The 25,803-nt window shown below is 55.6% G+C and overlaps 2 protein-coding genes and 1 long non-coding RNA gene across 15 annotated transcripts in view; all 3 read left to right on the top strand.

Annotated features, from left to right (window-relative positions):
• LOC123032994 overlaps positions 1 to 836 on the top strand; it is a 1,740-nt gene extending 904 nt beyond the window's left edge. Inside the window, exons 2-3 of the long non-coding RNA XR_006416562.1 lie at positions 114 to 249; positions 348 to 836. This is a non-coding gene — a long non-coding RNA (uncharacterized LOC123032994). The remainder of the gene's footprint in view (positions 1 to 113; positions 250 to 347) is intronic.
• Positions 837 to 3,787: 2,951 nt separating this feature from the next.
• MLLT11 (MLLT11 transcription factor 7 cofactor) lies at positions 3,788 to 7,116 on the top strand. 2 transcript variants are annotated; one of them, XM_044449237.1, is made up of 2 exons: positions 3,788 to 3,969; positions 6,170 to 7,116. In XM_044449237.1, exon 2 carries the CDS (start codon positions 6,176 to 6,178, stop codon positions 6,461 to 6,463), a length of 288 nt encoding a protein of 95 aa, XP_044305172.1. In that variant the 5' UTR covers positions 3,788 to 3,969; positions 6,170 to 6,175; the 3' UTR covers positions 6,464 to 7,116. The 2 variants fall into 2 exon arrangements, with proteins under 2 accessions (XP_044305172.1, XP_044305174.1); XM_044449239.1 differs by lacking the exon at positions 3,788 to 3,969 and adding an exon at positions 4,931 to 5,114.
• A 2,224-nt stretch (positions 7,117 to 9,340) lies between these two features.
• GABPB2 (GA binding protein transcription factor subunit beta 2) lies at positions 9,341 to 19,591 on the top strand. 12 transcript variants are annotated; one of them, XM_044449254.1, is made up of 9 exons: positions 9,341 to 9,601; positions 10,214 to 10,403; positions 12,019 to 12,186; positions 13,163 to 13,357; positions 14,683 to 14,833; positions 14,988 to 15,101; positions 15,395 to 15,568; positions 15,908 to 16,050; positions 17,265 to 19,591. In XM_044449254.1, exons 2-9 carry the CDS (start codon positions 10,296 to 10,298, stop codon positions 17,796 to 17,798), a joined length of 1,587 nt encoding a protein of 528 aa, XP_044305189.1. In that variant the 5' UTR covers positions 9,341 to 9,601; positions 10,214 to 10,295; the 3' UTR covers positions 17,799 to 19,591. The 12 variants fall into 12 exon arrangements, with proteins under 12 accessions (XP_044305189.1, XP_044305186.1, XP_044305188.1 ...); XM_044449251.1 differs by having other exon boundaries at positions 17,253 to 19,591; XM_044449253.1 differs by having other exon boundaries at positions 14,985 to 15,101.
• Positions 19,592 to 25,803: the final 6,212 nt, after the last annotated feature.

Genomic DNA, 25,803 nt, shown 5'->3' with positions numbered 1-25,803 from the left:
CCTCCCCTCCCCTCCCCTCCCCAAGGCAGCTGTAAGAAAAATGCCGGAATCCACATTGTGTGATACTTTACCTAAGCCAGATCTGTGCGGGCCTTACACCTTTCTTTCGACAGGTGCTCTGGGCTGCAGAGGAGAGACTCAAGCTTCTGTCCTGCCACCACTGGAGGCACATTTTGTGTGTGGCGGTGTGGGGAACCCCGTGTGATTCTCTGCCTCCTGCCACCGTTGTGCTCACAACAACCCTGCAAGGTAGTCTGCAAAACTTACAAAGTGTTTGCCTTTGAGGGGGAACAGAGGTGCCCCACTTGGTCACCTTTGCAGCTATTCTGAATTTTTTATTTTCATAGGAAACATCACCACCTCTGCCCTGTCCAGAGAAGCTTAAGACGGGCCCGGAGGGATTATGCTGTTCCGGAAAGAACATTCTCAGGAGCAAATTGGACGAAAGAGAGCATCGGCGGAAGAATTAATGATGGCGAACTTGCCCTGGCCTAGCCGGCAGAACTGAATAGACGGCTCTCCTCCGGACCCACAAAAGCCCATATTCCTTCCCCACCCCATGTCTTACTGCTTCAAGCCACAGAGACTTTAACAAGGGACGCTTTGTCCCCCTTTTAAATAACCCCGTCACCATAATTAATAGCATGGACAGAACCCTGGTGGTGCTGTAGAGAGACTGAAGGGTCGCTTTCAGCAGCTTTTTCATCTTCGCCCTGCCTCCTCCTTATCCTTCTAAGCTGCAAATGAAATGGAAAGGAAAAGAAAAGAAAAGAACTAAAGGAAAGAACACAGAGGTCTTGGTTTTACTGATCTCTCATTTGTTATGCCAATGAGCATTCTGGCTGGGGCAGGTTGGTCATCTCAATTTCAAAGCCGCCAGGACAACAGCCTGGAAAACAGTCTCACCTGCACTTGGAATATATTATTATTATCCAGCAAAATGCAGATTAGGGAACCCCTATAAAAATGGCTGCATTTAGTGCCCCCTTCCCCCCTCCTTCCTGGTAACCACCACAGCAGAGTGGAGTGAGGAAGAGGAAGGGGAGCAAGTCTATTCCACCAGTCCTCCGACAGCCAGCGTAGCTTTCCCCTCTACCCTCCCCATTCCTATTTCCTTGTGTGCCATGACTTGTTCTCCTGCTTCTCCGCAAGCCACTCCAGAGGCTTTTGGGGCTGAGGAACAGGATAAGATACTTCAAAGAAAGACAGACAGACACAGACAAAATCCACCATCTTGAGCTGTCTCAGAGCTTGTGGCACTCCTGGGGACACACGAAGTGGTGTAGAAGTATCACAAACACACAGCTAACTCACATGACACACAGGAGTGGCTGGGAGGTCGATTTGGGTTGGCAGGTGAGTATCGGAAGGATTTCTAGCACGGCAGCTACGGATCCTTCCTCTGGTTGAAGAGCCGCAACAACGGGATCACTTTTCTCTCCTAAATTCAGTGGTCAGTGGAGGACAACTCCAGAATCGCTGGACGTTCTGGCAGTTCCGGTCCTGAAAATGTATCCTTGGCCCCGCAAGGAACTTGGGACTCGTCCTCTGTTCTTCCATCCCGACTGCGTACCTTTTGCACCTGTGCCAGCTTCTTCCTCGTCCTTCTCTGGATCTGTCCAGCGGCACACAGCCAGGGTGCTAAATTTAATTAATTAATTAATTAATTAATTAAAACATTTTTATGCCGCCCCATTCGCCGAAGCCTCGGGGCGGCTTACAACAATTAGTTAAATAATTATAATTAAAAATATAAACATTAAAATAAAATACATACAATATAAAATAAGCCGCCCTGGCCAGATAAAATTCAATAATATTGACATTTAAAATGCTGCTTGAATAAAAAGGTCTTCGCCATGTGCTCACAGTTATATGTCCCTCCTCCTCCATCTCCTCCCCTGTCTCCTTCCTCTTCCTCAGTGCAGACCCAAAGAATGCTACACACACACCTGTTCACACAGCTACAGCAAAACAGAACAGAGATGGAGACAGACATAAGATGGACAATCAGGCACAGGAAGAAGAGAGAACAACTATGAATCCAGCGACTCTGCAGTTTGGATCTGAGTTCTCCTGTTCATCCCCGAGTCGGCAGGATAATAGACTCAAATAGGGCATCAGCACCACCTAAAGGTAGCTTTTGTTTTGGAATTTGAAAAAGGGAAACCCTTTCTCATCAGACAAAAGGGATGGGCTGAGAAGCAAACCACAGTCTCCTGATGTATCCTTTGTTTGATTTATGCTTGGACCTGCCTTTCAGCCGTCTGATCGGGCAGATGAAATACACACCCTCAAACATGCAATAAAAACCAGCCGGACGCCCTTTGCCCAGAAGATTTATAAGAGCAGCATGAAAAACAGGTCATGAGGAAGCATGTAGGTCTGTTGGAACAGGTGGGAGGACGGGGCAAAAGACGGCCCGGGGCAGGGATCAGGCCGGGGATCCACCTGCTCTTCCGGGGGTCCCCCTTCCTCCAACCCCTCCATTCGCTGGCTCCCTAGCTTTCCTGCCTCCCACCTTTCTAAAGGTGAAAATAGCTCTTTCACCTTCTGGCCATGCACCTTTTGCCTGCCCCCCCATGCGCCCCCCCAAGAGCAGCTCTGAATGGAATCTGCATGACTAGGTGAGCTGAAAGGAGCAGGGAATCCTGGGCTTGGGAAGAAGAAGAGCTGGGGGGTGAATGGGGGGGGTGGAGCCATAGTTAATGGGGGGGGTCCATAGTCAATGTACAAGGTGGGAGGGGCACCAAAAAAAGTAGAGGGGGAAATTCATCTGTAGTGCAGGCCTTTGAAAGACACAATTATGAGCTGCGTTGTGGTTGAATTGGTTGTAAAATTTGGGAGGGCAAGGGAAACATAGAGGGCGGCCCTTGCCCCCCCCCCCCGCCTTCCCCCTACTGCTCACATCCCAGAAGGGCAAAGACGTCTCCGCTGACCCACTTTCCACTCCCCCACCTGCTCTGCCCCAGAGACAGCGGGAGGCGGGCATGAAGTCTCTGTGGGGATAATTGCAAAGAAGGGGCGAGGGTCCAGCACAGCTTTGAAGTCTTCCCTGACCTGGGGGCTGCTGCACCAGCCCCCCCCCACCACACACACACACAGCATGGCAGCTGAACATGATGGGAACTGTGGTCCAGGGCTTCTGGAGGGCAGTGCATGCCAGGTGGGGTGCAAAGAGGAACCCCGCATGAATCTGGGGGCATATGTGCCACCCGGAGCTGCCGGAAAGAGATCCGTGGCCACTGGGGGGCTGGAAAGGTGGGTGTGGGGTCCTCCTGCGTGCCCCCCAACTCATCTACAGGCGTGGCTTTCACCTCACCTGGGAATGGGATCTGGCAGTCTCAAAAACGGGCAGATTTTTGGCCGTCTTAAGGAACTGGCTTAGGTAAAGTATCACACTGTGGATTCCGGCATTTTGCTTACAGCTGCCTTGGGGAGGGGCATTTGCTTTGTACGCCTTTCACTGTCTCTGGCTGCCTGGCTAATGATCTTCTGTTTCCCAGATTGGAAGGTGAGTGTTTAGTAATGATTTCATAACTGCATTTTAATGAGAGGGGGCCTCTCATTTCACCTCCTGGAAAGTACCACTCGGACACAGAGATATCTGTGCGTGCATGTGCGTGTTCACACACACACGTTCACACACACAGCTTGCGTTGAGCAGAATTGCCTTCGCTTGGATGCCCCGCACCTCCTCTCGGACTGGAAATAGCAAATAGCTGCCGGAGCTGATTCATTGGCCCAGAAGCCCTTGCAGGAGGGTAAGGAGCTGCCGGCTCAGGAGGGGCTGCATTGCAGCAAAGAGAAGGCGTGTGCACACTCCGCACACGCACACCCTGCCAGACAAAAGCGAGGAGGGGATCCCGGCAGGCCAGCTGGACACCTCTGGGCCGCCCAGATCAAAGAGCAGCATCTTCGCGCTGTGCCGGCTGGAAGCAGATTTCCTGATTCTTCTCTCTTTCACAGGTAAGAGCCTGGGAGAATTCTTAGCATTATTATTATTATTGAAGGTGGGATGCAAACCTGAAGGATTCCTTTGTGGGCCCCAGGAAAGAAAGAAAAAAAGGGTATATCTCCAGTTCTGGTCTGTGTCTCCTTCAGTGTCTCATCCATTTCTGCAGAAGGCGGTGGGAATTCTGTAAATGATCAGCTCCATATTAGGCTGCCTTGAATAAGACCTCCAGTCTGTCTTACAACCCCACCCACCGTCCAAGCCATGCTGAAAAATTAGCAGGTGATTCAAGACGGGGGCCTTGAAAGACAGCTAGGAGATGAATCAACATCTTTCTTTCCTTCTTTCCTTCTTCCTTCCTTCCTTCCTTCCTTCCTTCCTTCCTTCCTTCCTTTCTTTCTTTCTTTCTTTCTTTGGAGAAAGTTCTTTATGTTCTTTATGAACATTGATCCTCTCTTTCAGAGAGAAAGGTTTAGATGGCGATGTATCGCCAGAAGGGAACGGTGGTTCCGAAACAGCTGTTTTTTCATAGTAATTGAAGGGTTTAAGGAACAACTATGAAGGCGCTCGCAGTGAGGAGACAGGATAGGCCAGCCCTAGACATTAGCCAGCTGCCCCCTCCTCAGTTTCCAGTCCGCTAGTCCTTCGGGTGGGGGGAATTTTCTGTCAGGGAAGGAAGCATAAATATCTCTCCGTCCACACCGGGAAGATGCTATTTTAAAAACACAGATGTCTGCTTCATCTCACACATGCCACAGGCTCTTGGCCTCCCCAGCTTGTGCGTTCACTATATAAGATTAAAAATGATCTAATGTCTTCTTATGGCGTCAGGCGGAAGGGGCTGATCTAGGCAACGGCTCCGAGGAAGGCAGGGCGGGAGGCGGCTGCGACTTTCCCCGAGCAGGCACCACAAAAGGCGTGGCAGCCCCCCCACGAGATGCCGGGAGCTCTGCTCCAATGGGGCTGGCGGGGACCAGTTGGCGATCGGCCCTGCTGGCTGGGGATGATGGGAACGGGTGTCCAGCCATCCAGAGGGTTGTTTGGCTTTGCTCCTCTTTCTCCGTTGGACTTCAGCAAGCCACTATTTAATCTGTTTTATTATGAGTCTTTTGACGCTCCTGGTCCTTGAAAACATCTCAGGGCTTTGCAGCCTCTCCTGGTATGGAAATATGCATATTGATGTAAGCATGGTTGGATGGGAGTTGTAGTCCCACCGTGGGGGAGCTGGCGTGGATTCTTCCGCTTCGACGCTGGCCTCTGCTGCCGAGCCGAGCGCTGGGGGCTTGGGATGGGCAGGAGAGCGGCACTTCTCCGGTGGCCAAGAAGAGGGTGGGGATGGAGCCGGGCAAGGTGGGCAGCGGGGGCGGGGTGGTCCGCCCGAAGGACAGAGACCTCCGAGCATATTAGCCCAGGCCCCCTAACATATTAGCTCTGAGCCACGCATCCTGGGGTGGAGAAAGGCAGCGTTCCAACTCTTACATCTTCCGGAACGGCAAATTACAACTGAAGACGGTGGAGGGCGGGCCCACTGTGAGCGGGGCGGACATGCAGGGCCACCGTGGTGGGGCAGCCAGGCTGGGAGGGGCTGGACTTGCCCCCCCCCCGCTGGCTTGCCCCCCTGCCTCTTGCGCCGCCCAGCAAGGGGGGGGGCGAAGCAGGGGGGGCAGCCTCTTGCCCGCGGGAGGCTCGCCGCCCATCCGGCAAGGGGGGATGAGGAGCCCCTGCAGCGGGGGGTCGGGGGGGGGCGGTTGTGGATGCCTCACCACAGCCGCCCAGTAAAGCTGCAGCCGGCACGGAGAGCAAGAGACGCGCCTCCGTGTGTCCCACGCACTTCCTGCAGTCCCAAAGGAGGCAACAAGGACACGTGTCCCACCCCTCTCCACACTATCCTCACAACAGCCTTGCGTGGTAGGCCCCCCAGTCTGCTGCGCAGAGATTCAGCCGTGGCACTGCCCAGTCCCCGGTTTGCCTTCCCCACCTCGGTGCTCTTTGGAGGTGTTGGCTGACAACTCCCGTCAGCGCAAGAGATGGACTGAGGATGGGAGGTGAAGTCCGGTCCTTCAGGCTTCCAGCTGTTGCTCTAACCACAGCTGGGCAGTGCAGAGTCCTGTGGAAAGATGGCGGGGCGGGGGGCTTCAGGCTGGTCTCCCGATATTCCACCTGCACCGGGGGCTGGGCACAGCCATGCTAACGAGCTCCCTTCTTCGTCTGCAGCGAGCCATGAGGGACACCGTGAACTCCCAGTACGATTCCTTCCTCTACTGGCGGATGCCCATCCCCGAACTGGACCTGTCTGAGCTGCAGTGCCTCGGCTTGGCCGACGTGGCCGTCTGCAAGCCGAAGGGAGGCTACGGCGGCCTGGCCGTGGGCCGGAAGAAGCCGAGCGGCAGCCTCTCCCAAGGGGAAGACGGCGACGGTGAGGACCAGCAGCTTCTCCAGTTCAACAGCTTCAACTTCTGGAGGGCTCCCATCGCCAGCGTCAGCCCCCTCGATTTCGACCTCCTCTGATTCGGCAACGTCTCTTCATTCGCGTGGCGAGCGAGAGACCACCCCCCCGCCCCTTCGCCCCAAACGTTCCCTCCGTGGCGTGTCCGTCACAAGCACCCGCGACGCCCTCCCCGCCCTCCCCGTTGTGGTTGTCGTGGCTGCCGTGTGCCGGCCGGCTCCTTCCGAAGCGCCGCTCTGCCTGCCGGTCGCTCTGCCCGTCGGCCGGAAGGTGCTGCTCAAACGCAGGGCGGGCAGCAGCCGAGCCTCCAAGCTCGGGGCCTGGCACGCGCTCCCGGCCCCCGCGAAGGACCCCAGCAGGCCAGGACTGAGGGGGTGCTTCCCCGGGCCCCCCTCTCGCTTGGGCATGGCACTGGCAGGGCAGGGAATCCCAGCCAGCAGGCGCTCGGCCGCCCTGGCCGCTCCTCCGCCCGGGAAGGGCCGAGTTTTGCTCCGGAGCATCCGGGCCTCGGGAGGGAGAGGTGGCGGGCGGCTGGCTTCCCCCCCAGCACACGCGGGGTCCCTCCAGCTCTCCTCTCTCTGGCTCCTGCTGCAGCGCAAACAGGCTAGCCCGGAGAGGGAGAGCGGAGGAAGTCCCCGGGGGCAGAGCAGCGGCCCGGCCAGGTGAGGTGCTGGCTCTTGGAGGCATGCGGAATTAAAATACAAAACACACCCGATCCAGCGTTGTAGTTTTCAATGGGGTTTGCTCTGGTTTTGCACGGACGTAAGAAGGGCCCTCCTGCATCTCGTTTGCCCAGCCCAGCGCTGGGTTCACAGGGCGGCAAGCCAGGTGCTCTCAGGCTGCCTCAAGCAGGGGGGCGCGCGACCCCCACCTGCCTCAGCTCCGGCAAGCAAGCACGGCGGTTGCGACCCCTCCTCACTGGGGAGCTGCTGCAGCCCCTCATCATTTGGGTCGCCCTTCGCGGCACCTTTCCCAACGCAATCACGCCCTTTCCCAAGCGTCCATCCTGGTCGGAGTACGAAGACGCGCATCAGTTCCTCTAATTTTGCCTTACGTGGAGTCATCACAAGGAGCTGCGGGGGGGGGGGGCTGAGCAGCAGGACCCCCCCAGGATCCACCTTGGCACGTTTGCTCAGCTGTCCTTGCCACTGTCTAAAATGCCTCCACGAGGCGAAAATGTGGGGGGATCTCCCCCCCTTCACTGGGCTCCAGCCCCCGAGAGAGCCTCTGAAAGAAGGGAATGTGGCCTGGAGCTGAACGAGGTTCCCCCCACGCCTCCGGGGGGGGGGGTTCATAGCCCCCCCCGGAAATGGCGCTTCTGGGAGGAGGAAATGGAGGGAGTGTGGCTTTGCCCCGTTTGGGGCCAAAGGGCAAGAGGGAGGCTGCCTCGGGCTCGGTGCAGAAAGGGAGCGGGAGCCAGCAAAGCCCCAGCGGCCGCCCCGGGCACAGATCACCCTTCCCAGGACTGTCGCCATCACACGGCGGGCAGATCCCATCTTTTCTCCCGGGAGGAACCCAAGGCAGCTTTTGTGGTCCCACACTGCTCCATTTGATCCTCACACCAGCCCTGTGAGGTGGGCTGGGCGGAGAGTGAGTGGCCCAACAAGCTGCGTGACGGAGCGGAGACGAGCACTCGGATTCCCCAGCGGCTCCACACGACGCCACCCCGGCTCCAGAAAGCAGGTTGGGGTTCAGTCCACACACTTGAGGCTCAGCCCCCAGCATTTCGCCAAACCAGTGACCCTAGGACAGAGGGCAACCGCCTTTATCTCCACCGGGCTGGGTGGGGATGATAGGTGTTGTAGTCCTTCCGGAGGGTAAGGTTGAAGGTGTAGCTGAAATAGGTGCGGGGCCCCACAGCCAGCTGGGCCTTAGCCCCAGAGCAGAAGAGGACCAAAGGCTCGGAGGGGGCCCAGTGTTCCCCTAGCAGGCGTGAGCTGCCTCTGGCTGGAGGGATCCTCGCAGCAGCGGCTGTCCAAATGCGCCTCCATTTCTTCCGCGGGGGCTTTCCGTGCTAAGAAAAAAAAGGCACAAGCAACGGCGGGAAAACATGCGAGGTTACGGGGTGGAGGAGGACGGCCGACGAAATATGCATGAAAGAGACACGATGTGAGGAGTGGGATCAGAGGCCGACCTCGTAACTGTCTCTGTGAGGCAGCCCAACAGCAGTTCACTTCTTCTGTGCAGCACATTCTATATTCCACTGTTAAAAGATGAAATATTCTAGATAATGGATTCTCCTGTCCCGTTCTTTGCACTGCATTCACAGTGCTTTGCATTTTATGCTTTGGCTCAGTTTCCTGCATTTGGACGGGTAACAATTTAAATGGAATGGGCAAAGTGCCATTTACGCTTCACCTCGGTGCAAATTCTAGTGAGCACATCCAAATGCACACGGATAGCAGTACCCTAAAAATCTCTGTACCGCCTAAGCAACAAAGCAACCACACGGATTTTTTTTCTTAAAGACCAACAAGTCAGCAAATGCCATGGGCAGGGCTCGTTTGCTTGCTGGCTGGCTGGCTGGTTTGAATGCTTAGCCTGCCATTCAGGAAAGCTGCTGACAGACAGCGGACATTGAGGCACTCCGGCTCCCATCACACAGCTGCACTGTATGCCTGTGAGAATAATAACGCGTCTTTCTGAATTCACACAGACACACGAAGGATGCAGAGGCGTGTCCTTTACTGCACAAAAAAACAGGCCATTCCGACTGCAAACGTGGGAAGACCCTTCGCAGCGAGGGATCAAAAAGGCTCAGCTTGACCACAGAGGCGCCGGGCCTAGAGCGCCCCTGGAGTGGTCCGTGCGCACCGGCCGTCTCTCCCCGCGACCATAGAGGTCCGGAGGGCCGGCGGATTTCCGTTCCTTACCGGAAGTCCCGCGTGTGCGGCCCTGAGGGTCCCCCTCACCCCTCGGCCCCAGCCGGGCGGGGCCCGCCATCTTGTCTCCCTCCTTCCCGCGACGCGCCGCGTGGGGGAGGGGCCCGCCGTTCGGAAACGAGCGGAAAATCAAATGTCAATGTTAATCTATTAATCACGGTAATCGATGCTCTTGGTTAAACAACCATCGTAAGGAGTTTTTTTTTTTAAACCACACATTTTTTGGAAAAACGAGAGATGCTTCCAGGAAGTTAATTCCACCCCCACAAAAAGGCAGGAAAGCGAAACCCCCAACGTGGCGCCCCCCGCCTCTGAGGGGTGAGTCTGGGGCTGCCCTGGGGGCAGCGAGGGTGGGAGGGGAATTTGGGGAGGGGGCAGCTTGGAGGAGCTTCGGGGGGGGAGCAGGGAGGACCCCCGGGGGGGCTCATGGGTCGGGGGCGCCGTGGCGTCTCGTCGAAAGGGCAGAATATGCTTCGATTCACTAGAAATACTGACATTCGCACGTGTGTTGGCACCTGCGTGTGTCGGTGCCATATGTACGGGGCTGGTTTCGAGTGGCCTTATAGGGATCCACGCGGCACCGTCCTCGGGCCGAGCTGGGCTCCCCTTGGATCCATCTGGTCTGCTCCCAGTATGAAGAACTGCATTAATTGATTATAAATAAATAAATAAAATTTGTGTGCCGTCCAATTACTAACGCCGGTGGACGGCTAACAGCATAACGGATGTGGGCCGTCCCGAGGCTTCGGCGAATGGGGAGGCATAGAAGTCTAATTAATTAATTAATTAATAATAATAAATACATAAATAAATAGTCTATGTATAGCCATGCTAATTAGAAGTCTCCTAAATAAATAAATAAATAAATAAATAAAACAACGTGTCTATTTATAGCCATGCTAATTTATCAGTGTCTCTTGTGACACTTAGAATGGCTAAGCATGCCCTGCAGGAGGGGCAGTTTTTGAAAACACCTCCAGTGTTTTGAAAACCTCCGTTCCCATGTCTCACGATGTCGCTGGTGGACCTGGGGAAGCGCTTGTTAGAAGCGGCTCGCAAAGGCCAAGACGACGAAGTCCGGACCTTGATGGCAAATGGCGCGCCCTTCACCACGGACTGGGTACGTGCGGCGTGGGCAGTGGGGTGGGAACCCGGCTGGGGCCAGTTCTCCCTCTGTAACCGTGGCGCCCGATTGAGAGAATTATGGTCTGTGAGGTGCACTCAAATGCATCCCCACGGACATCGGGACAATCTGGTCGCAGCGGTTGGAGGAAGTCTGGCTGCTGGTTGCACAAGCTGCAGCACGGAAATAGGGCCTTCTCCGTGGTGGCGCCGCCACATGGAGTTTTCTGCTGCTCTTTGGGAGGTGTCAGTTGTGCAGGCTTTCCTGGAGCGATTGTGGTATCGAGTTTCTTGCCCGCTAGTGTGCAGTTGGTTTTTGTGTTCTCATACATTTATATACGTGCTTTTGTATTTATATGTGGCACTTTAATGTATGCTACTGTATAGTGCAATGCATTCAAGTGTATTTTCATAAATGGCAGTTGGTATACAAATGTATTATTAATAATATAATACTAATAAAAATTAAAGATTAGGTTCTCTCTTCTCAGAGTTGCACAAATAGGCAACCTGTTGCTTGCTAGATAACTTGGATAGAACTCCCATAAGCCACGGTCAGCATGGGCCAGTGTTCAAGAATTGTGGGATTTGTAGTTTAGAACATCTGAAGAGGGTATTACCAGGTCTGCCTCCCCTTGCTTTGCATGAATAGTAAACTTATTATCATGTGTTTGGATTGTTCTGCTACCCAAAAGGCTATTTTTACAAATAACTGGCAAGTTTGCAGAAATACACAAGAACCTTAAGAAAAATACCCTCTTAAAGTGCAGGGGCACCTCTGCAACAGCTCAGTGGCCACAGAATGCTGGCTGATTATTCTGCCAGGAAAAAACGGAAGACCAACTGGGATGGTGTGTCCAGGGGAAACGGGCTGGATAGCTGGAATCTCTGCGTTGGGACGGTTTGGTGCAGGCCCTCCTTGGAAAGCGTAAATCAAAAAAACGTAGGCTCAAGAGCGGAAAACCCTGGTACGAAACGCAGCAGCCCTGGCCTTTGCGGCCAGCGAACTCGGTGGCTTCTGAGCTGAGGAAGGTTCTGGCTTGCCTTGGGAAAGACCGCGGTGGAGGTGGGGCCAAGATGCAGGCGGGCTTTGCAGGCCCAGGGGCTGCACCAGGAACACCCGGCTTGCTCTGGGGGGTGTTCCGGGATGGGACCCGGGGCAGGCTGCTACTCCGGCGGAGGAGGGGTGGCTCGGTGGCAGCGCGCCTGCTCCACATGCAGGAGGCCTCAGGGGATGGCCTGCGGGGCCGTGGGATACCCTTCTTTGCCAGAGACCCTGCAGAGCCGTCGCTGCCCGGATAGGCGCTCCTGGGCCATACGGACCCTTCGCCTTGGGCCTCAGGCGCCTCACATAAAAAGTGCTCCAAGGGGTGTCTCCGGGCCGTGCGGCTGCTCCACGCCGTGCCCTCCCCTGGGTCCGCCTTCTGCCTTTGCCCCGTGGTTCAACCTGGGTGCCAGTCCCCTCAAGCACACGAGTCCCTTCTTCTGCCCTTCCAGACCAAAAGAGAGACGCTGCAAGGAGCAGGGCTGGGCTGGAGCTCAGGGCAGCTGAGCAAGGGGGGCGGGGGCGGGCAGCAGCCAGGGTTTGACTCTCCTCCTGCTCCGTCTCACAGCTGGGAACTTCCCCCCTTCACCTCGCCGCTCAGCACGGTCACTATTCCACAGCCGAAGTTCTGCTCCGGGCGGGAGTGAGCCGAGACGCTCGGACCAAGGTGGACAGGACGCCGCTTCACATGGCCGCTGCGGACGGGCACTTGCACATTGTCGAGCTGCTGATCAGGGTAAGGAAGGCCCAGTTGCCGGCGGGATTCCCTGCGGGCCGTAGCGGGGCCCTCCTCCGCGCGGGGAGCCCTGCGTCGTGTCTGGTTTGTGCCCATACCCAAGCCGGCCCCAGGCTTCAGGGTGGTCCCTGGCAGGTTTCTGCATTACCTGTCCATAACTATTCCTGACTTGATGCAGAGGTGGGTTGTAAAGATGAACTGCCCTAAGGATCAGAAAACCTACAGCAGGGCAAGCTGAAAGGACACCGTGTTCCAAATGGCGCCCGTCTGGGTGTCCCGGTCGCCTCTGGGGAGCCATTTCCAAGCACATTCTTCAGTCCTGTTTCTCAGCATGAGCACTTTATATTTCCCAAGAGTCAGATTCATGCTGTGTTAAAAAAACGGAAGTTAAAAGAAGTGTTTGAAATGCATGTGTGTAAATGTAATGCTCAGGAAATTCACTTTCCAGAGTCAGGACTGATTTAGGATGACTCGTGCTCAGATTGCAGACCCAGCACAGGGTTGGTCCTGGTTTGGATGTTTAAGCCAATCCTTTTCTTGCTGGTAAGTTTCTCATTGTCAAAGCTGCTGCTGCCCGTGAGCCCGTGAACAAGAAGCCAAGGATCCGGCCTACTGTTTGTGTGAGCGTGGCCAAGAAGGGAAAGGCTTGGAATGGGGAAGGAAAAAGGCAGAGCTCACGCATCAGCTTTTAGCTTCAACACATGCAAAGTTCAAACCTGGAAAATATCCTGCAGCAGTGATCAGACTGGCAAAGGTACGCCCCCGTCCCTCTCGCTTGCGGGTTGGCCACCCGCTTATCTATGCACCTAGCTCAGCTGTCCTTGTGGCATCCACTCACAGTGGAGACAAACCTCTGTAGTTGTGCTGCTGCGACTTGACAACAGACTGCCTCAGCAAAAGCGGGAGCGAGTGCAGACAGTTCCAGCCTGCCTCCGAGCTTGGCCTGGGTCAAAGAGAGCTCTTTTCTGCCCATCAGAATGGCGCCGATGTGAACGCCAAGGACATGCTGAAGATGACGGCCTTGCACTGGGCGACCGAGCACAACCACCGGGAGGTTGTCGAGCTGCTGGTCAGATATGGGGCCGATGTTCACGCTTTCAGCAAATTTGACAAATCTGCCTTTGATATTGCTTTGGACAAGAACAATCCAGAGACCTTGTTGATCCTGCAGGTTGGGACCCCGACAAGGCCTTTGGGCCTTGCTTTCTTGCGTTGTCACCGCGGTTTTGCTTATTGCTTGCTCTGTCTTGCTTGAGTAGACCTGCTGCCTTGCACAGAGACCTGCCTTGGGAACCTCCACCTTGAACCAGCGCAACTCCCGACGTCCCTAGCCAGTTGGGGGGTGATAGAAGTTGTAGTGCCACACCCCCGGAGGACCACAGACCGGGGGAGGCTGCCCTGGAGTGGTGCTCAAGTCCACGTCCTTGGCGTCGTCTTTTCGGGAGCCGGCCTTCGCCTGCCGTCCCTCAGGCTCCTCCTGTGCAGGATCAGGGCGATCATGATTGAATGTTTTACTCAACTTGTTCTGAAATAAAGCCCCTTGACTCTCAGCAAGATGATTAAATGTGAATTCCAGAAAGTAAACTAGCAAAAGACAATTTCCGTTAAGATGCAGAAACATAACAAAAGGAGTAAAACATCAGCACAGACCATGCCCAAGGCAGCCGAGGTGCAAAAGCAGCTCTTCTGGCGCTGTTGTAAAAGTCAAAATGGTGTTTGTGCTTCTCGGTTCCTGGGGAGGAAGGTACATTCATGTATGGCTGGGCAAGACATGGAGCTTGGTGCTGGAGGCCCTGACTTGGCCCTCTGGGGATCCCAGACTTGCTTTCTGGGATCCTGAGCCTGAGCTGGGTGCGTGCAGGGAGAGGGCTCTGCTTGCTGAAGTGCTGCCACCAGGTGGGGCAAGCCAGCCGCCTGCCCTTCAGGTCTGCTGGATGACAGCTGCCAGTCAGCGCATCTCCCCGCCTCCCATCTAAAGGGGTCTGAGGGTGGCTCTTCATTCCTGTGAAGGCACAGAAACCTCACGAAATGCTAATACAGCCGCGGTGGAACAGTGGGTCTGAATAAGGACCCAGAACTCAGTATATTTAAGTACCCCCCCCAAAAAAAACCCCAGCAGAATTCCTATAGGGAAGGAGCCAAGCACGAGACGTGCGCCATCTGCATGCCAGGGAGGGAAATCTGGGAGAATTTGGCCCATTAGATAAGTTACTCCCAGTCCGTTTTCTAGGGCTAAGGTGACATTGGCCATCTTGGTAGTTTGCTTTCTCGTCCTGAAGAGCTGGCTCCTAAAACGTTGCCTTGGCCGTGTTGGATTTTATTTTCCCCCTACTGCCCCAACTAAAAACTGCCATGGAATCGTGTCCAAAATGGTTGGAAGTGCAGTTCGGCCAGGCCAACACGGAGACGACCGGTTCGCAGAGCAGCGGCTGATTCGGCAGCCCAGGAGCTGCCCTTGGCCAGCGTGTGGGGCCTGACGCGCCTTCCCTTCCTCAGGAGGCGATGCAGAACCAGGTCAACACCAACCCAGAGAGGACAAATCCAGTGCCCAGGTCCGTGACGGTCGGGCAGCCGTTCCTCCTGGCCTCAGGCGAGGTGCTGAGTTTGGCCAGCCTTGTCTCTGCAGCAAACCCCAAAACAACCCCCGGTAAGGCTGTGCGAGCGCGGCACCCTCTTGTCCCGCCGCGGACGTCGCTGATTTTGGCACAGGACAGGGGGAGAGGCAAAGTCCCCGCTGTTCTAGCCCAGGATCATAACTGCCTCTCTCCTCCAGCACTGTTTGCTCTGTCTCCCCCCAGCAGGAGAGCCACGCATCTCCACCGTGCAGTTTCCAAACTCAACAACTTCAGTGCTGGTCACTTTGGCGGCTATCGCAGAAGCCTCCGGCCCACTTTCCAATTCGAACAGAGCTCCAGGTAAGCGAAAAAGGCCTGGGTGTAGCTGTGTGTATCGTGGCGATAGAAGAGCCCTCGATAAGCTCATTCAGGAACCCCCAAACGGGGGGGATCTTAAACGTGCCAGCCTGGGGCACCTGTGGCGCATCTGCAGCTGCAGCTCCTCTGACAATTCCGGGAAGGGAGCGAGCGATTCCTTAGTTTTCCGCCAAGCACCCAATTTCAAGCCAAGGCTTAATGTCAGCCCTTCCCTCAGCTAAAATGCGTGTGCGTTCATCAGGAAACGATTGCGAGTTTGTGTCTGCCCTTTGCAGCCATCTCTGAGGAAGTGGCGGGACCCACTTCGGTGGACTCCCCCCTCCAGCGCGCAGGCAGCAGCGGGGGGCAGCGCGTCATCACAATCGTGACGGGTGGGCCCCTAGGCCACCTGCAGGCAGCGGGGCGCCTCGGGCAGCCGCTCATCGTGACCATGCAGAACGGGCAGCAAGGTGAGCGGCACCCTGGCAGGACGGCCCTGTGGGCCCCTCTCTCTGCCAGCTTCAGGTGACGGGTCTTGACGTCTGCTCACATTCGGAGGGCCGCGGGATCCGCGCCCGTGGCTTGCGCCCCCAGCGATGCCTCCTCGGGAGGGAGGGCTTTTGGTGTCTGCCTTCGACAGGTGGCCCAGTGAAGTATGCCCACCTGACGTTTAGAAACGTCAGGGTTATGACAGCCCTGATTCTGAGAAACAAGCATTTTTGCCGCCGACCTGCGATGGCTCGCGTGCGTGTCATTAATGCCCTGTTCTCGCGCTCTCTCTGCCTCGTGCGCTCTTCCTTCACTTGCAGTTCTAACTGTGCCTGCTGGTCAGGTTGCAGAAGAAACTGCCCTCGAGGAACCAGGTGAAGACGCCCACCTGGTGGAGGAAGCGGAGCCCCCCGCGAAGAAAATCAAGGTGGAAGAAGAGGCGGGCAACCTGGATGCAAGCCAGGTAAAAGAGAAGGAAGAGCCGCCTTTGAGCAGGTGGGCAGGATCAGAGAGGTGGGGCGCTGACTGCTCCACGGTGGCTGCAGTCCCCAGGGTGTTGGCGGCCGCTCTTGGCACCGCCGGGCCCCCTGCCCCTCCCCATTGCATTGCCCTGGAATTTTAAAATATATATTTATGGAAACCGGGAGGGCCACATGCCACAAAGAAAGCGCTGGCCGCTAGTGCCCGTGTGGGGTGCAAGAGGGTGTTCTGACGGGGTGTGTGCTTTGCTCCGTGTGCTCCTCTCCGAGCATCCTCCGTGTTCCTTCTGTGACGTGGTTATTGGCTGTGGCGCGCAGCCGAGCATGCGGTCTGGCACATGCGGTTCAGGCCACACCTCTGTCTTGTGGGGGCCGTGAGGAATCGGTCATCCAGCCGGCCGGCCCCCAACACAAATGCCTCATCGCCTCCTTTTCTGCGAAAAGGGCTTTGGGGCTGGAAGCTGCAGGGGAGCTTTTGCATTTCGTAGCGCAGAGCCCACGCCTCTCTGCCTCGGGCTTTGCTTCTTGGGCAAGTCGCTTCTCTTTCGGTCTTCCCAGCGTGCCTCCGGGAGGAAGGTGTTCTGGGGGTGTCCGTGCCCATTTTGGCAGGCAGTCTGTGGGGTGGGCAAGCCCCACCCCATGGCAGCCCTTTTGCGAGGGCCCCAAAACCCTTCTGCAAAATTCCAAATGTTTGGGGCCCCATCGGTGAGGGTGTTCAAAGATAGGCTGGACATGCATATGGTGGGCATGTCATGAGCGGAGCCGGCTGGAGCTGGAGGTCAGACTAGATGGCCTGGGAACCCTTTTCTGACTCGCTCTGCTTCTATGTTTCTAAATGGTTGGGGAGTCCACAGTTCAAGGCATTGATTCAGGACACATGCCACCATGAGCATCTGTGCTGGGAAGAGGAGAAAAGTGGCTAGGAATCCACTCTTAACAGAATCTGGGGTTCTTTTCTTGCACAGAAGACTTCCCCCATAGTGGCAAGGAAGGGGAGAAACAGATAGCTTTCCCTGCCTTCCTGTGCAACTCGTGAGGGTTAGAAATTTGGAATTTCTTCCCTAGGCAATAAACTCACCTTGCAGTGCACTAAGGAGAGAGGTCTGCTCCTCTCCCTCCCTGTGTGCTTGGAGTCCCCGACTCCCCTTGTTGACTCATCTTTCAGTCGCCACTGATATCGTCTCAGTTGTTCCCTCAGGACACCGGCGAAAGAGAGATCCTGCAGCAACAGCTGCAGGAAGCCAACCTCAAAGCTCAGGAATACAGGAGCCGGCTGATGAAGAAGGAGTGGGAAGCCGAGCAGTACCGGAGGAAGCTGGAAGCTGTGGCCCGGGAGCAAGCCGGCGGGACGGAGGGAGGCGCTGTGGGGGGGGGCGGGCAAGGTGGGCTTGGCTGGCGGGTCAGCGGAAGGAACCATCGGCTCGGCGGCAGACGGGAAGCTCCCGGCAGACGTCGCGGAGGAAACGGCCACGTCGTAACTGCGTCCACACTGCCGCTTTCCCCCACCCCGTCGTGCTTGTCCCGGAAAGATGGGAACGGCGAAGGCGGCGGCATTTCTTGGACTCTGCGCGAGCCCCTCAGAGCCTGGACAAAACCACCTGTGCAGGCCAGTTCCGGGAGCAGCTCAGGCCCCTTCTCAAAAAATGTTGCAGCCCCTGGAGTGCTGCGTTCCCTTCAGGACAGGGCTCGAAGCAAGGAGGGCAGAAATGCCTCCCTTTTTCTAACCTCCTGACTTGCAAAGAGCCGATCTCGTCACAGCAGCCTGGAGTGCCTCTGTGGTCACCGGCAGAGCCCCTCTCTCGGGATGCAGTGCCCTCCACGCGCGTCGCTCGGGAAACAGAGCCCAGGTGCCTCCGCTCGCCTGCGCAGCAGCCCCCAGAGGGCTGGCTCGGGCTGGCAGAGGCGCCTCGTGCGCAGCAGCGAGGGGGCCTGCACACCCCAGTGGCAGGAAAGCCAGCCAGCCCCTCCGGCGCAGGGGCGCTGGACCTTTTCTTCCGTCGCCGTCTTGCGCTTGGGCCTTGACCTCTGCAGCGCCTCTTTTGCACGCGGGGAGCTTCAAATGCAGTCAGGGAATACTCGGGGTTCCCTGCCACGTGTACACACTTTAAAATGGGCTTACCCAGCAGCCCGGGTGCTGCAGTGGGCAATGAAGAGGCGCGAGCTTTTGAGATTTGCAAGTGTTTGTGTGGTTTTGCACAGCCGTGGACGGAGCTTTGGGGAGCGTGTGGATGTGTGGTGAGCGGTTACGGTGCATGGAAGCGAATGAGGCTCCGCTCAGCAAGGTGGCTGGCGGGGCAGGGGAGGCCGCCCAGAGCGGTGTCGGCAGGAGCGTTGCCTGCTCAGTGTGTGCGCCGCCCCCTGGATCGTGTTCGTGCAGTTCCCCTTCTGCCCAGGCATGACCTCCTTGGAAGGAGATGGGAGAGAAACGGGTGCGGCAGCCACAAAGGGGACCCTTGCAGCTACAATCTGAAACCTCAGGGATCTGTTCACACCACCAGCTGCCATCCAGGAGCAGCCGCGCTCATTTCGGCCGCCTCCTTTCTTGCAATCCAAGAGTTCAGTTGAAGGGGGCAGCCACGGCAAGCGTTCTTCCTTCGTTCGGGCAACAGCGGTGGGGCCGTGGCTTGGCCCCGGCAGCCGATGCCCCCCGCTGTCTGGCAAAAAGGGGCGCTGCGGGCCACTGGGGGCCCCCTGCATACCAGCAGCTGGCCTGTGCATGGATTTCCTTTCCTGCAGAGGGAGGGAAACCTGCCAGGCGAGGGGACAGTGGAAGGCCGCCTCCTCTCTCAGAAGGGCGATCTTGCAAGACTAGGAACGCTGGTTGTAAGTCGGGGTGCGTGGCTCTCCCAGCAGCTGCCCGGCTGCCCCTGACACTGGTGGCAGGCCGATCGCCGTGGCCACCTGCAGCCACTGGTAGCCCCACCCCACGTGAATCGGTCTGGCCTTCGAAAGGTGCCCAGGTTGGTGCCCTCCCCACTTGCCCGCTGGATCACAATAAATGAGCCATAGAAGTAAAGACGAACCCCACATTTTATGAAGAACCTTCCAGCAGTGAGGATGTATAAACATTGTAGTCCTGTGTTTAAAAAACCCCCAACCTATTTATTTAACATTAATCTGCTTTTCTATAAGCCTTTTCACTTTCCAACTGCAATTGTGCAGCAGTATTGTAAGATCTCAAGGTAGCACCTTCATCTTTTGCATTTGCCGTGCCTTACTGATCGCGGGAAAGAGAAGGTGGGCGCAGAGGGACCCCCTCCGGTCAGCAGCACAGTACTGCTGCTCTCTCTTACCCAAGGAAAACTTTTTTGCAAGACCTGTGCACTCAGGCCGTCGGCCATTCCAAGTGCCGTGCCAAGCTGCAGATGGTGCTATTTTGAAAAAATAGCTTTATTTACAGGCTGGCTTGTTTAGAAAAAGTATATTTTATATTTTAGGGACTTTGACCCAAAATGTTTATTTTACAATTCTATCTCGTTCCTTTTTTTTGTACTACCATTTGGTTAATAAAATTCCGAAGTCATATACTGGTGGTTCCTCTGTGCATCGGAAAACCGAGATGCCACGACTGGCTTGAAACAGCGGAAGAAAAAGGGAAAAGGTGAGCAGGTTTATCTTGGTACGAGGGAGTTGTTCCCTGCCCTGCGGGGATTACAGTCTGTTCTAACATGTGCCAGGGAGACGGTCATCAGATGAAGGCGTTCAAAGTGGAGGGAGGAAGGAAGTATAAGCATTTAACTGATGCGCATCCGGCTAATTCGCTGCTGGGCTCGGGAACTAAGTGACTGGGCCAGAAGCTTGGTGGGAAAAATGGGATTCGAAAGTGGGGCGAGCTGGCTCCAGGCAGGGGTTCCAGGTGGTGGGGCCAGACCTACAGGGAGACAGAGTTGAATTCTGGGGAGCTGTAGGGGGATTTTGGACAGGTGCGAGCAGGTGAAGGGTGCCAAGAGAGGAGAGGCGCATGAAGTGGGGGAGAGAAGCCTGTAGCGGGGCAGCCAAGGTCTGAACTCCAGGGAGGATGAGCAGGAGGCTGCTGCTGGAGTAGCAGTGCAGGTTTGGCCATGGCGCCCCTCGCCCCCTCCAAGCCGCTGCTCTGCCCAGGGGGCGAGAAACAGAAATGGGCACCAGCTTGCTTTGGGAAGAAGCCCAGCCTCTGGCATGACGCAGCGCTCGCAAAAGAACGGGGTTTGTGCTTCTGCCTGGCACCGCAACCCAGCGTGTGTTTCCATCTTCCTGAAGGATGTGGATGTTTGAAGTGGAAAACTCAGAAAGCGACTCCTTGGGCTGAGTTGGTTTTTTTTTTTTTAGACCTTGTGCAAAATGGTGAGCAAGACATGGTGCCCGGGCAGGTCCACTTGCTTGTGAAGAGAAGCATAAGCCCCAGCACCTCTTTGGGACCCTGCAAGGCAAAGGGGAGGCAAATACACAGTCCTTTCTGTGCCATTTAAAGCACTCGCTCCAAAAACCTATTGCTTGTTTCTTCACCCCAGAGCGTTTTGGACGTTGCCCCGGAATTTAAGATCAAAGATGTGCTGAGAAACTTCCTCTGCTCCTAAAATAATTTTTGTCTGCACTACTCGGGGGGCCTTTGAGTGGAGAAGGACTGGATCCTGCCCCGAATTCTGCCGGCTGGGCTTGGAAAAAGCCCGGGCCTTGCTCCGGCTGCCATTTTGGGAGCTGTTTTAAGGATTCCGGGGGCATCACGTCCCTCCCTCAAAGCCGCGAGTTCTAATAACTAACATTTTGCTGCTGGTTATGATGTGCCAGTCTGTGCACTGCTTTGATTTATAACGGCTTAGAAGGCTTTTGACTGAGAGTGTAATTAGTTTCCCCCTGGACAAATATATATATATTTATATGCAGCAGAAAAAGAGTGAGGCATTCAGCTTTCCTTCCAAAGGGCTGGTGGTGCAGGGGGGGAATGTGGAAAGGGGTTATCTGGGGGCAGGAGATGCCTTGGCCCCAACTCCTGACTCCAAATCACAGGTCTTGGTTGGGTAAGGAAGTAGCAGTTTCACATTGCATTTACATCCCATCGTTTTAGCTCTTGCACGGTAAGTTGGGCTGAGAGGCAGAGGCAGGCAGTGAATTTCATGGCCAAGCGGGGACTGGAACCACACTGATGCTTGTTAAGTCCGAAAGGGTCCCAGTGGCCCGGGAGTGCAGGCTGAATGGCTGCGTGGGGTGGGGAGGGGGGGAGGCGGAACGGAGAACCCTGCAGAGGGCAGGGCTGGCAGGCAGGCCGGAACACTGAGGACCGGCACCACTGCACCACGTAACCTTTTGACTCGGGTCCTGCCGGTCAGGAACTTGGTTTGCTCTTGCTGCTCCTGGAATAATGACAGCACCAGAAACGCTTTTCCGGGCTGCCCAGTTGGCTTGCAGAGAGTCGTCCTGGGGCAGCAGCAGGCCAGGGGATCTATTTGGGCTGTGGCCACGTGGCCGCAGTGCTGCCTTCCTGTGGGGGCCCGTGGTCAGGTGCAGCGCGCCCCCACCGGGCGCCTGTGCAGGGCCGGGCCGGGCCAGGATGCAGACCAGGACAAAGGGTGCCTTAGAAAAACACAGGAATCTGCTTGCTGATACTTGTCCCAAAGGGGCTCGCCGGGCGACTCTTCTCAGGGGGTTAGTTGCCGCCTTCTGGCGACCCAAAGTACTTTGCTTCCTACGAAGAGTGTGCCTTTGGCAGACTCCCTGCATAAATGTCTCGTCTGCAAGCCCTTGCCACCCGTGGCCGTCTGCACCTCTTGTGGCAGTGAGTTCCACGGTCCGTTGGCAAGATACGCTTGCTTCGTGACATCCATGGCCAGTCCACACCTTGCCCTCCGTCAAAGGCGTCTTTCCCCAAGCAGGCGGTCCGGGGAGGAGGGCGAGCTGCGGTGCGGGTCGGGCAAGATCCAGGCGCAGTGGACGATCAGCACCCCAGGAAGACCCGGAGGAAGAGGATGGAGACGGACGGGGCTTTCTGCTCCAGGGCAGGGCAGGGTCCGGCTGTGTGTGGCTGGGGCGGTCAGCCGTCCTTCTAGGAGGGGCTGATTCAGTTGCAGCTGCTGCAGTGGTCAAAGCCCCCCTTTGCTACCATAATCTTTGGAGAGCCGAGATTCACAGAAACATAGAAACAGAGCGAGTCAGAAGGGGTCTCTCAGGCCATCTAGTCTGACCCCCGGCTCCAGTGGGATGGAGAGATGGAGGGCCGGAATGGGGACGCCTGGGTTCAGATCCCTACTTGGGTGCAGAGCTCCCTGGATGTCTCTGGGCATGGCCTGGCCTGCCTTGCACGGCTGTTGTGAGGTTAAAATCAAGGAGTGGTGCAAGGCGAAACGCAGGTCGAAAGACAGACAGCCTCGGCTGCCTCCAGGACGGCTGCTGGAAGCGCTGACCTTCTTGCAGGGCTTCTGTGGGACTAAATGGGGAGGAGGGGCCGCAGGCGGAGTGCGTGGGGCTTCCTTCCTCCAAGGAAGACTGAGAATCACCTGAAGGATTTCCCTCGCCTTCGAAAGTGCTCAGAATGTCCGCCCCAAGACGGGGCAGCTCAGCAACAAGCGGGAGGTAAAAGCATGCTCAGGTGTGTGTGTGTGTGTGGGGAAAACTCTGAAGGGCCAACTCTTCCCTCCTTGGAGTAGCCCAACTCGACCGCAAAGCAAGCAGGTGAGAGGGGAGAGGAGAAGAAAACCGCAGGGAGGCCTGGAATGGAACCAGGTTTCCAGGAAACCCGCACGGCTGGCAGATGCACCGGAATGTCCGGCACCACAACAGGTGGCTGTTTTCGTTGCTCCTGCTGTGAATGTCCTGCCCAGAGAACTTCAGTTCTTGGGCCGTTTAAAAGTGCAGCAAGTAAGCATAATAATCATGCTGATAAAACGAAACTAAACAGAAGTTGTCCTTTCAAGTCCTTGGACGCAAGCCTGGCCAAGGTCCCGGAGCGGAGATTTGAGTCTGGTTCTCTCTCCCATTTGTGCACCGAATTCGGCCCTTGCTCTCTGTCTCTTTTCCCAACCAGTTTCACCCCAAGCAGCGTCCGCACACAAAAGCAACGCTCTGGTTGGTTGCTGGAGATGCAGATAGGTCTGAGCGGAGGCTTGCAATAGGTGCGAGGGGCTGCCAGGCGGCTCCATTTCCCGCCTCCCTTTGGGGCAGGTGGCCGGGGAGGGTGCATGGATCCCCCCAGGTTGCAGCAGCTGCCTTTCTGGAGGGCAGGAATTCTGACCACGTGGTGCCTCAAGGCAGCCTTGGAAGCAGGAATTGCATCTCCCAAAGGCAGGGCCCGGGCTGCTGCGGTTCCCACGGCACGCCCTGCTTCTCCGCTAGGAGCCCCCGGGGTCTCTGCAAAAGCAGCGCACAGCCCTTTTCTTCTTGCTTTTTTCTCCTTTCACAGGACACACAGACAGTTAATCTGCTTTCTGGCTTTTTCAAGCGCTTGCTCATTTGTTGCAAGAGCCGGCGTGTCAGACACAAGTCTTTCTTTGGCACCATTACTGTCTTTTGTTCCTGTCTCACCAGAAGAACAAAACAAACTCCCATTAGAGAGCACTCTCATTTATAAACCCGATAAACATCAGCATTTCAGAAGCGGCCACGATGCTGCATGGCTCCGTTTTGCTCTCGAGGGGAGGAACACTGCTGAATGGGAACCAAACCCTCCCATTTTCCAGGACTTAAAGTTCCACATTAGTGAATATTTAAAAATATTTAAAAAGCCACAGGGAAGTTGCAAGCCAAGGTCTGCGGCTGGTCAAAGACCAACCAAAATGCCATTTGTGATATTGATTTCCAGAAGAGTTCATTATTTGCTCTCCAAACGAGGGGCAGGTATGCCCAAAATATTGTGGCAGTGGCTGGCATGGGAAAAAGTTTCCATAGAGGTTTTTTTGAGTTGTCTTGATGCAATTCTAACGTGATACTGCAGTAATCACATATGACGCTGAAGTCACATCTGACCCTGAAAGTCAATTTCCAGTCGGAGGTCTCTCATTCTACGACTGGACTCCCTCCAAATTTTCCAACCTGGGTTTCCGGATGTCCACAACTTCAATTTTCGCCCTCCTCATGTTTTCCGTTGCTGAGTCTGCATTTTTATCTGCCAGAATAAAACCCCACTAAGTGATGGTCACGTATCTAGTGCAGCTGAGATGGACCGTGTGATCCGTCATCGAAGCTCTTCTGATGTTCTTAGGATTAAAAAAACAGCGCCTTTTGATCGGAGCTCCTCTTAGCCCCGCTGTCCAGGAGGGCCCTTTGCAAAGAATAAAACATCGGGAGGGAGTAATTACCCTCACCGACACCTAGGGGAAGCCACCATTGAATATTAGTGGCAAAGAAGGCTTAAAAGATGTAATAGCTGTAATAAAAACCACAAACAGAACCATCATTGTGAAGGAAAGGAGCAAGAACATTTGTAAAGAAATGTAAACCTTAAATTAAATGTTTTATAGGCTCTCTGACAGAGATGGAAGGAGCGTGCATGCCTGCTTCCTTGAATGGCAACCCCCTTGTGTCCAGTGGCTGCAGGTCCGCACAGCACGCCTGCATCTCCGTAGGGGTGCATATCACGTTACCATGCAGAAGGGAGAAAATTTCCTCACCTGGGTCGGCATCCCAAGAAGCTGTGTGGCAGATCTCCACTTCTTTCAACAGTCCGCGCTTCTCCACCCAGGGAATGAATTTCTGGATGGATCCGTAAACCGGAGCGCAGATGCCCTGGGAAGCTGTCAAAGATTTCCTTCTTGGGACTTGCTGATGGCTAGTGGCATGCGCAGGCGGAGGAGGAGCTGGCGGTGGCAAGTGGGCCTTCGCCAAAGATGCAGCTTGACCCCTCCATCCCGCTGCTGGGGAGGAGGAAGAGAACGGGGAAGGGAGTGTTCTTGGTCCACCTTCCTCCCTGGTCCACACACTCCTGGTCAGAGTGAAAGATGCTGCGGTGCTGTTGCCGTGGCAACCCGTTTCTATAGAGATGCAGGAGCAAAGTCATCCATTGCTTTGACCAGGACGGAGCGAGGGGGTCCCAGCTTCTCCATCTGCACCAGATGCTTGGCCGGTCTGGTCCGAGGGGCTGAGTGGGCAGCGGCATGTCCAGAGTTCGCAATATTTCTTTCTTGATTTTATTTACCAGACTCTGATCATCAGCATTAACTTATTGGTTCCTTGTAGATGTTCTGGATTCATTTACGAGATATTTGGGCATCTAAGGTACACGTTTCCCATGAGTGTCCCATCCCTTCAGAGTCTGTCTGTCTTGTTGTGTCTCTCTTTTTTCTCCCCTGAGCAAGTGCACAGTGTCCTGAATTTATATGTATAGTTTGTTCTCTTCTTCTTATATTTATACGAATCAAAAGTTTGTTCTTTTGTCTCGTGGTGATGGGCAAAGGGGTCTCCATTTTCGCCCAGGCTAACCTACCTTGCAGGCGTGTTGTGGGGCTGAAAGGCAGGGAAATGTGTATCTGTTTGAAGCTGTCTGGAGAAAGGATGGCTGCAGAATGAAATTGTATGTTCCAGGCCACCATGCCCCAACTCTGGGAAAGGGTCAAGCATCGAAGGGGGGAGCCGGTGCAGTGTGGTGTAGTGGTTAAGAGCGTGGGACTGGGACTCAGACGATCTGGGTTCGAGTCCCCGCTCAGCCATGGAGCCAACGGGGTGACTTTGGGCCAGTCACAGACTCTCAGCCCAACCTACCTCACAGGGTTGTTGTTGTGGGGATAAGATGGAGGAGGAGAGATGATGTGAGCTGCCTTGAGCCCTTTGTA

This window comes from Varanus komodoensis, unplaced genomic scaffold (assembly GCF_004798865.1).
Source record: "Varanus komodoensis strain SLA01 unplaced genomic scaffold, ASM479886v1 scaffold57, whole genome shotgun sequence".
Taxonomy (NCBI): Eukaryota; Metazoa; Chordata; class Lepidosauria; order Squamata; family Varanidae; genus Varanus; species Varanus komodoensis.
Note: the sequence above shows the minus strand (reverse complement) of the source record. Positions and strands in the feature narration are given on the sequence as shown.